At 57.2% G+C, this 10532-nt stretch overlaps 1 protein-coding gene across 5 annotated transcripts; it reads left to right on the top strand.

Annotated features, from left to right (window-relative positions):
* On the top strand, window positions 1237-9725 carry GBGT1 (globoside alpha-1,3-N-acetylgalactosaminyltransferase 1). Of its 5 annotated transcripts, none has more exons than XM_018056058.1 (7): window positions 1237-1388; window positions 2558-2657; window positions 3239-3304; window positions 6530-6577; window positions 6661-6696; window positions 7410-7544; window positions 8444-9725. In XM_018056058.1, exons 2-7 carry the CDS (start codon window positions 2572-2574, stop codon window positions 9129-9131), a joined length of 1059 nt encoding a protein of 352 aa, XP_017911547.1. In that variant the 5' UTR covers window positions 1237-1388; window positions 2558-2571; the 3' UTR covers window positions 9132-9725. The 5 variants fall into 5 exon arrangements, with proteins under 5 accessions (XP_017911547.1, XP_017911549.1, XP_017911545.1 ...); XM_018056060.1 differs by having other exon boundaries at window positions 2469-2657; window positions 8447-9725; XM_018056056.1 differs by having other exon boundaries at window positions 2469-2657.

Here is a 10532-nt window from a genome sequence, read left to right as displayed (position 1 = left end):
TTTGTCTGTCATAATGTTTCCAAAGGCGAACTTGACTTCACACTCCAGGATGTCTGGCTCTAAGTGAGTGACCACCATAGTGGTTATCCAGGTCATTAAAACTTTTTTTGTATAGTTCTTCTGTGTATTCTTGCCACGCCTTTTTAATCTCTTCCGCTTCTGCTAGGTCCTTACAGTTTCTGCCATTCATCATGCCTATCCTTGCCTGAAATGTTCCTTTGGTATCTCCAATTTTCTTGAAGAGAGCTCTAGTCTTTCCCATTCTATTGTTTTCCTCTATTTCTTTGCATTGTTTACTTAAGAAGGCTTTCGTATCTCTCTTTGCTATTCTCTTGAACTCTACATTCAGTTGGGTATATCTTTCCCTTTCTCCCTTGCCTTTCGCTAGAAAAGACATACCCAGCTGAATATAGAGGGGTACATTCCCTCCTTTTCTTCTTTTCTCAGTTATTTGTACAGCCACCTCAGACAAACCACATTGTCTTCTTGCATTTCTTTTTCTTTGCGATGGTTTTGGTCACCACCTGCTGCAGTGTTAGAACCTCTGTCCACAGTTGTTCAGGCACTCTGTCTACCAGATCTAATCCCTTGAATCTGTTCATCACTGGCCCTTGTTACGGCTCCCTTCTTTACAAACAGGGTGCCTTCCTTTCTGTCCCTCTGAATGCCCCCTCCCTCACCACCCCTCTGCCTTTGAGGTCCACTATCTCTGCCCTTGGCCTACCCTTGGAGATATCTAAGACAGTCCTCCTGGGGCTCCTGGACTCCCTAGGATGAACTAGGGTCAGTACAACCTCTGGAGGAAAGCATGGCTAATTCCGCTCAGAGAGGAGGTAGCGGCTCCGAGAGATTCCGAGAGCTGCTCACGGTCTCCAGGCCAGCATGCCAAGCTCAGGGCTCCTAAGCAAGAGTGATGATCCCAAGCCAGAAAGTAAGGACGACGTCCTTCTGGATTTCCCTTCCAGTGACTGTTTCAACGCTCTTCTAAAAACAATAAAGTTTTCTCCCCAAATCGGATCCCTGACTTCTCAAGCGCGCACCGGCCCCCCCATCTCGGAGTTCCCTGACCCACGCTCCTCTCACCTAAGATGGGTCTTCCGCCTTGGAGGCGTGGCCCACGTGGCACAGAGTGTAGAGCCCCCGGGGGACCTCTAGGGGACGGGGGCTGCAGCTGGTGGGCGGGTCGAGGCCGGGTGGGAGGAGCATCGGCCGGTGGGCGGGGCCCGAGGCTCCTTTCCCCGCCCCACTCGAGCAGGCCGGGGCCCGCCCGCCGGCTGCGTCCGGCTCCGCCAACCGCGCTACCTGAGGCGCCCCGGCCAGCCGCGTCCCTGATTTCCGGGCCCAGCTGCGCCCCTCCGTTCGTCCCCACCTCGGTCCGGCCTCAAGGGGTGAGTCTGCAGGCGGCAAGGACAGTCGCGCTCCGTCCGCCGCGCCACGGGTCTGGCTGGGGCCCGCAGTGGCCGGCGGAAGTGGAGGCGCTCGCGTGCGGGCCCCGGACTCCGGGGTGCAAGTCACCGGCTGGGGCGGCCGGAGTGCGGGCCGGGCTCTGCGTCGGCGGCGCGGCCCACGATCTAGCGGAGCCGACGCGTCAGGTGGAGCCTTTGGAGGAACCAGCGCCCCAAGCCCGGGTGGGGAAGCCGAGGTCCGCAGAGGGAGCGAGAGCGCCAGCGAGCTTGCCAGAGGCCACGGCGTGAGCGGGACCAAAGCCCCGAAGCTCCTGCCTGGGGATCTCGCTCTGACCTCGGGAGGACGCAGGGGGGTCCCGCGCTCCCTATGGCCCGGGCTGGGCCTAGCGCTTTCACAGCCCTCCCCTCGTGTCCCGAGCGGCGCGTACTGCGTCTTGTTCCCCGCACCAATCCCCGCCCCGCCTATAGCTGAGGAGGACCACCACCCCCGCCCCCACCACCAGGCTGTGAAGGACTCGGGAGGAGAGTGCCTTGCCCAAGGTTGGCGCCGAGCAGGTGAGAGGTGAAACGTGCTCCCAGGAGAGCTCTGCCTCCCGGAGGAACGCTCGCCTGCCTCCCCTGGCCCCCACCCCCGGCCAGGGAGATCGCCGCCCCCCATCTCTGCCCAGCAACCCTCTTCCGCAGGCCGTGTATGCCCCCGCAGTGCCGGCTTCGGGCTGGATTTCCCCCAGAATCCTTCTCCATGTGCTCTGGCCCTAGTCGCTAGGAAGCCCGGCTCATGGTGGAAGGTTTCAGGAGGGAGACCTGCGAGGCAAGGCAGAGGGGGCGGCCAGTCGCCTTTCCGGCCCAGTGCCTGTCCTAAGGCACAGCAGCAGGCTTTGGCTGAATCCTGAGCCTCTGTCCCCTGGAACTGCCAGATCTGGGCCTGGGGTCCAGCTGGACAGGGCAACGCCTGGACTCCACGTTCCCCTTGATGGTGGTGCCCAGGGGAGGGCAGAGCAGCAAAACAAAAAAAAAGAAGGGGAGGTCAGTGTCCTGTGGATAAGGAGCATCCCTTTGCAGGTGTTCCCCCACCCCGGAGACCCAGACTCTGAGCCTGACACCGCTGAGAGAGGTGGGCCGATTCACCAAGACCCACTTGGTCTCTGCAGGTGCCCAGGCTCAGATGCCACCCCCAGCGATGCACTGCCCGAGACTGGCCCTGGGCCTGGGATTCTGCCTGCTGCTGGGCATTGCCCTCTGCTCTCTGTGGTGAGCATGCCCCTTGCAGCCCTCTGTCCCTACCCCAGACTCCTTCCTCTCTCAGCATCTCAACCCCCAAACCTGGACCCCTTCCCAGGATTTCCAGGTCCCACCCTCCTCTCTAGGCACACCTGTCCCTCCCCCTAGCCTCAGTACGACTGAACCAGCCTGGCTTATGGGTTTTCCTTTGCCCTCACCTCCCGGCCTCTACACTTAACTCTCGCCTCTGCCTGGGCTATTTTCTAGCCGTGTTAATGAGGAACTCCTGTTCATGCTCCAGAATTCACCTCGTGTGTCCTTTCCGCAAAGCTCTGGGGGTTCCCCCACCCCACCAGTTCCTTGTGGGACTGGTGTCAAGAATATTCCTGCCCCAGGAATGAATGGCTGCATAGCTGTGTAATGACTCACTGCAGAAGGCCAGGAGGCTTTGTCCTCTGAGGTCAGCCAGACCCAAGGACTGATAGATGGAGGGCGGGGGGGGCGGGGGGGGGGGTGCACCACTAAGGACCTGCATTTCCACTAACATGCACCAACGTGACTTCTCAGCCTCAGCTTAAAAATCCAAGTCAACACATGTATTTCCTTCCCAGGGTGTATGTCGAGAACTGGCTGCTGGTCTCCTACATCCCTTATTATCTCCCCTGCCCAGAGATCTTGTAAGTATGGGGCAGGCAGAATTAGAGGCCCCTGGAATAGGGAAGATGGGAAGGCTTTTCAGGTCACTTTGTAGGTTCTTAGGTCCTAAACTCATGATTCTGAGCCATGAATGGGGAAGTTCCCTGTTTCTGTCTTCAGGTATCTTTGCAGTGCCCTCTCCACGGTGTGACTTTGAGCGTGTTGCATAGCTCAGAGCCTCACTTGGCGTATCTGTAAAACGGGATGATAGAGCTTGGGGTGTGATGATGCCTGTAAATATCCTGGTGCTGCACCTGGTAGGAGGTGCTCAGGAAAGAATGGTTTTAGGACTTGACCTTTTTGCTCAGTGTTGTGCTCTCTGTGAATTCGAAGGACAAATGCACACGTGGCCAGTCTCCCTCAGATAACAGATCTGACATTTGGACAGTTCAGAGTGACAGTTCAGTTCAGATGATTTGGGACAGTCTCAAGGTGGTGTTTGGTCCCGTGGTCTTCTGGTTTTCCTGACACCGAAAGGAAAGTTTAAAATCTGGATCATAGACTGCTAATGAACAGTAAGGTGTGTTTCACTATTATAAACAGAATGTGGTAAATTAGGCAGGACAACAGAAAAGGCAAAAGAAAACAAAACCCCTCCTGTGTCCAGTGGCCTGAATCACACTCTGACTCCATTGTCAGCTTGCTGATTGCTGCACTCTCTATTCAGATGGTTATGGAAGCAGAAAGTACGCTTGCTGTTGAAAGTAGTTGTGACCAGAATGTTTTTGCAGTTCTTATCTTATTTCCCCAGAATTGGCTTCAATTTTCAGCATCTGGTCACCGTCATTTTACTCCACCCAAGGGCTGGGCCCTAATTCTTAAACCGTCTCCTTTTTCCACCAGCAACTGTGGGGCGTTTAGGTTGTTTGTGGTTTACCAGCTTCTAAGTTAGTTCGTAATGAGCAACTCTGGATATAAAGTTTTCTTCGTCTTTTTTTTTAAATTAATTTATTTGCCTGTGCTGGTTCTTAGTGGCAGCACACAGGATCTCCCATCTTTGGCTCAGCGTGCACGATCTTTGGTTGTGGGTGGCACATAGGATCTAGCTCCCTGACCAGGGACTGAATCCCAGGTCCCTGCTTTGGGAGCATGGAGTATAAGCCGCTGGGCCACTCGGGAAGTCCCAGCTTTTTACATCTTAGAAATCCTTTTATTTGGTACGTTCCTGGGCCAAAGGATATGGCCAGGGTCTTCATCCATCTCATCAGGCTGCTCTCCAGGCTGCCTGTTTAGTCGCTTCAGCTGCGTCTGACTCTTCGTGCCCCCGTGGACTGCAGCCTGCCAGGCTCCTCTGCCTATGGGATTTCCCAGGCAAGAATACTAGAGTGGGTTGCCATTTCCTTCTCCAGGGGATCTTCCTGACCCTGAGTCAGAGTGATTCAGGCCAATAGGACACGAGGGTTTTTGTTTGGACCCAGGGATCCAACCTGCATCTCTTGCGTCTCCTGCGTTGGCAGGCGGGTTCTTTACCACTAACACGACCTGACACCACCTGGAAGCTCTCCAGGGGGACCATGGCAAACACACAGATACACCTCCCCACCCTCCCCCACCCCCAGCAGCTGCAGTGCACCTGGGGCTGCAAGTATTAGGTGTCATGAAGAACAAAAACCAAACCACCTTGCTGATTTGAGAGATGGGAAATGTGCTGTGGTTTGAATTTCACTTCTTTGAGAGTTTTTAAACAATTATTTGCAGTCTATCTTCAGGTTCTGAGTTTTTTAAACAGGTTACAGGTGGAGGTTTTTTGTTAGTTTTAAATGGTCACACCTTCCTCTCTGTTCATTTGGATTTCTTCTTTCAATGTTATTACCTTCAGAGGTCTGGAAACGTGAAGTTCCTTTTTTTATTTTGGCTCTGGCTCATCTGTGCTTTGGTGTTCTTATGTCTAACTCTTTAATGTGGCCAGAGCGGAGCGTGTCGGGGCTGGTGAGGCGAAGGGAGACACCATTGGCCAGGGAAGTGTGGGACGAGGGCCCCTTTCCTCTTCTCATTTCTGACCAACTTCTCAGAGTCCCGTCACTTTCTGAGCAGGACCTGAAATGTGCTTGTTTGTGTGAAACTAAGGCAGAGGACCAAATTGATGGGTCAACTTTAAAAAATATATCTTCCAGAGTATAGGCTAATCACTATAGGACAAATACTGTAGGGTTTCATTTATAAGAGGTCTCTAGTATAGAGAAATGGAACTTCGTGATGGTTCAGTGGTTGAGACTTCATACTCCCAATGCAGGGGGCACAGGTTCGATTCCAAGTCGGGGAACTAAGATCCTGCATGCCACATGGTGTGGCCAAAATGAATAGAGATCTTATTGAAAAAAAAAAAAAGATTTTTTTTACAGAGACGGAAGTAAGCATAATAGTTACCAAGGGTTGGGAGAAGGGATGGAGAGGCAGTATCTCAGGGAGACAGTTTCAGTTTGGGGACAATGAACAAGTTCTAGAGATGGGTGGAGGTGATGTTTGCACAGCAACAAGAGTCTACCTAATACCCTGGAACTCTATGCTTTCAAATGGTTAAGGTGTTAAATCTTAGTCTTGTATATCTTACCACACACACAAAGCGTTGACGGAAAGCACCAGGACAGCTCCAGGAAGCTTAAGCCAGCCCACCATGGGTGATAGAATGAACGGCAGGCACCCTCCTCAGGTGGTCTGAGCCTCACAGGCAACCTCAGGCCTCTGCTGGAACCGGCTCTGACTGGCTCCCTGGGTCAGAGCAGCAGGCCTTTCCCGTCTCCAGGCCTCACTTCCGCCCTGCAGAGTGACCCTGTTATTGTCCCCACTTTAAGGGAGAGGGGACAAAACCCCAAGGAGTGGGATGTCCAGCCCTGGGTCTCTCCATCTGGAGGGGCCTCACCTGCAGCCTCGTCTGTCTGAGCTCCCGGGCTAGAAAGAGGCAGAACCGGGCTCACTTTGCAGCTTCTCAAATCTTCTCCACTGTGCCCAGGCTCTTCCAGAGCCAAAAAAGACGGTGGGGACAAATGGCACCGGGTTGAATCACCGCCCTGCCACACGGGGACCCTGGGTGGATGGCCTCTGTAGGAGCCCAGCCCCCGGAGAGCGGGCAGAGCCATGGAGGAGGGGCCAGGGAGCCTGGGGGAGGGGGTGCCCGGCCCATGGGGGTGTTTTGTCCCCGCTTCATCCATCCCTGCTGAGCATCTCTACTAATGACACCGATGGCCCTGTCTCACCTCTCCCACCAGCAACATGAAGCTTCAGTACAAGGAGGAGCCGTCCCAGCCTGTGGCACAGTAAGCAGCCTGTCCTTTCGCCCTCTGTGGCCCCAGGGCAGGGGGCTGCCATCCCTTTAACCACTCGCCCTTCTTGGTTGCAGGTCACAGTACCCTCAGCCCAAGCTGCTGGAGCAAAAGTAGGTGTTGATTAGGGCCTGGGTGCAGGATAGAGAGATTCGAGGGGGTGGGGGTCGGGGGCAAAGCCCTGATTTAGAAGCTGGGGTGCTGGAGGGGTCAGCGACCTCGGGGTCCGGGCACTCGGGGGCCTGGGCTCCAGTCCAGCTCTGTCACCAGCTCTGTAATCTTGGGTGGGTAACCCAACACTTCTGAGCTGCTTCTGTACAGGTGGATGGTTAGTGATACCCACTCGACAGGGCAGAGGACCAGATGAAATGAGGTTGGCAAAATGCAGAGCCGCGATTCCTGGGCAGCCCCAGTGGCTAGGACTCTGTGCTTTCACTGCCAAGGACCCTGACTCGCTCCCTGGTCAGGGAACTAAGATCCTGCAAGCCAGGCGACGCAGCCAAAATCAAACAAACCAAAACCAGTGCAGAGCACCGTGCCCTCAGTGCTCGGTCCGTTATTAATGACGAGAATGATAACCCCCATCTCCGAGGCCCGTAGCAGACCCCAGAAATGCCAGGCTCCTCTAGACACTGGACGTGCGGTAACTCCTGGTCCTCTTGCTCTCGCTGGGAAGGAGCTATTGTCATCCCCACTTGAGGATACGGTGGCCCAGAGACAGGGATGAAGCTGCCCAGGGTCACACAGCGTGGGAGGCAGGACCAAGATGAGACGGAGGCTTTCCCCAGGGGAGGGTCTCAGCCCCCTCGGCCTCCTCTTCTGCCAGGCCCACAGAGCTACTGACACTCACACCCTGGCTGGCACCCATCGTCTCCGAGGGAACCTTTAACGCCGAGCTTCTGCATCACATCTACCAGCCACTGAACCTGACCATCGGGCTTACGGCGTTTGCCGTGGGAAAGTGAGTAGGTGGCTGGGCTGGGGGTAGGGGTGGGAGTGGGGTCTGGGGAGAGACAGGACCCTGCCCAGGCACCAGGGAGGCTGTGCCAGGTGGGAAGCGACAGAGCAGAGTGTGATGGTGGGAGAGGGCTTCCTGGAGGAAGGAGGTGGTCTGGGCCTGGCATGCAAGCAGGGAGGGGAGGCAGCCCAGTGAGGGAGCACCAGGAGCCTTTGTCAGGAGACGCCTTGCTGCCTCACCCCGTCTGTTTCCCCTGAACCGTCCAGGCAGGTGTAAAGGAATGGCAAGCCCCCAGAAATGGAGGGTCCACGGTCAGGCCACAGGCAGGTCAAGAGAGAGCTGGCCCTGCCCTGGGGACCCTCTCTCCTCCGCCCCTAGGCCTGCCTGCTCTCTGGACGCCCCCTGTTTTCCCCCCTCCTCCCTTACCCACCTGGCCTTTCCTTTCTGGGACTCCTGAGAGAGGGACCCCTGAGAGAGGGACCCCAATGCAGGGGTGGCCAATGACTAAAGCTGATAGATGGCCCACCTGGAGTCACGGGGCTCCCTCTCCCCCAGACCAGTCAGCACCCAGCACCACTCACTTCCCCTTGATGGGCAGCCACTTTCTCGGCTACTTTTTTCTCTCTGAGCCTCAGTGTCCTTGTCTGTAAAGCGGGGAGTTTGTGAGGCCAGGAGGTAATCCCTTAGAACATTACCTGGCACTTGTAAGTGCTCAGAAAAAGTCAGGGCGTGCAGCCTGTGAATATCATCAAGATATCATTAGGACGGTCCCTAGAGGTTGGTACTGTGATCAAGGGAAGTTGACACATGAGGGGCAGACCAGGTATGACTTCTTGAGACGGGAAGCTGGGTGGGCGGGGTGCGCCCTGCGGAGGCCGTGGTACATGACGGGTCCTCTCCAGCAGGTACACCCACTTCGTCCAGCACTTCCTGGAGTCGGCCGAGCGGTTCTTCATGCAGGGCTACCGCGTGCACTACTACATTTTCACTCACGACCCCCAGGCCATTCCTCGGGTCCCACTGGGCCCCGGCCGCCACCTCAGCGTCATCCCAGTCCCTGGGCCCTCCCAGTGGGAGGAGGCCTCCATGCGCCGGATGGAGGCCATCAGCGTGCACATTGCCACGAGGGCGCACCGGGAGGTGGACTACCTCTTCTGCCTGGATGTGGACATGGCATTCCGGAACCCGTGGGGCCCCGAGACCTTGGGGGACCTTGTGGCTGCCATCCACCCGGGCTACTTCACCGTCCCCCGCCACCAGTTCCCCTACGAACGCCGGCCTGTCTCCACCGCCTTCGTGGCAGACGGCGAGGGGGACTTCTACTATGGCGGGGCAGTCTTCGGAGGGCGGGTGGCCAGGGTGTACGAGTTCACCAGGGGCTGCCACATGGGCATCCTGGCAGACAAGGCCAACGGCATCATGGCAGCCTGGCAGGAGGAGAGCCACCTGAACCGCCGCTTCCTCTCGCACAAGCCCTCCAAGGTGCTGTCCCCTGAGTACCTCTGGGATGACAGGAAGCCCCAGCCCCCCAGCCTGAAGCTGATCCGCTTCTCCACCCTGAACAAGGACACTGCCTGGCTGCGGAGCTGACAGCAGAGGCGGGGCTGCCGTGGACGGGGGAACCCCAGCGAGCACCCAGCTCACCAGAGCCTCCGGGCACCAGGGCCTCACTCCTCAAGCCTTAGGTGGGACCAGCCCTGTGCCTTCTAACCTCCGCCTCTGCTGGTGGAATCCAGCGGGAAGACGGGCCTGGAAAGGCCTCTGTCCACTGTGAAGAGTGGTGTCCACGTGGAGGAGAATGCAAAGATCACACTGTCCGAGGCCCAAGAAGGGGAGGCCAGAGGTGGAAGAAGATGGGGCCTCTGCCAGCCTACGAGCCTTCAGGGCAGCCCCACCGAGCGCCCCAAATCCCCTCTCTGCCACCGGCCCATTCGTTGCCTGCTGCCCTTGAAGCTGCGCTTTCTAACACTCATAGGAAAGGCATCCCCACCCCCCTTTTCTCTGGCTGCAGGGGCCCCTGCTGTGTCCCCGCCAGTTCTTCACTCAGGACCCAGAGGAAGCCTTCTAGGCCCTCTGGTTTCCTGTCCTTGCCTCACTCAAGATGGACGGTCCCCGGCACCAAGCACCTCTTCTGTAAGAGGGTTTGGGCAGCGTTTAATAAAAGTAGCGTGTGCTAGGCCCTAACCGGGCTTTCTTCACCTGCATCTCTGAGCATCCGGGCTGCCAGGCCCCTAGGGATATAGGCAGCCTGGATTGCAAGTACAGTCAGCGTGGGTGGGAGGGTAGGGTACAGGTTTCTAGAAAGCCTGGGCTGCTGCTGGCCACTGCAACAGGCAGGGTTTCATCCCAGTTCTCCTGGGAGATGGGTGAAGTGAAAACATCACCGGCTATGCAGCTCTCCTGAGTCAGGGGGAGCAGAGCCCCTGCCCCCCAGCTGGATGTCCTTTGGGCTCTTGGTCCCTAAGTGCAGAGCACGTGTGTCTGATGCTTCTGCTATCAACCTCAGCCTGGGGGACTCCTGGTGGACGCGGGGCACTAGGCCACAAGGCAGGCCTAGGAATAGAGGGGCTTCAGAGCCCTGTGGTGGTTGCATCTGCCTGGTGAGACAGAAGCGGTGGGCAGGGGGGCGGGGGGCCCAATATGCACTCCCCTGGGGGCAGCAGCATCCTTGCCACATAAGGTAGGGGGCAGGGGGTATGGTCTGTGGCCAAGTCATGAGGAGCAGGAACCCACCCACCTGGGTGCCTTGGGCAAAGCTGGGGCCAGCCCGAAGCTACTCTTCTGCAGCCGGCGCTTGGCTGGCAAGCCGGGACAGACCGCAGGCGCACGGACAGGCTGAGCGACCACGTGGGGAGATAGCCTGAGCCGGAGATGACGAGTCAGAAAGGCCCCGGGGTGCTCCCCGGGCAGAGGGCCCGTGTGTCCTCACCTTCCCAGGGTGCCCAGCCCTGCCCTGGGGAGTGTATGAAGCTGGCATTGTTGAAGGGGCAG

Source organism: Capra hircus, chromosome 11, assembly GCF_001704415.2.
Source record: "Capra hircus breed San Clemente chromosome 11, ASM170441v1, whole genome shotgun sequence".
Lineage (NCBI taxonomy): Eukaryota > Metazoa > Chordata > Mammalia > Artiodactyla > Bovidae > Capra > Capra hircus.
Note: the sequence above shows the minus strand (reverse complement) of the source record. Positions and strands in the feature narration are given on the sequence as shown.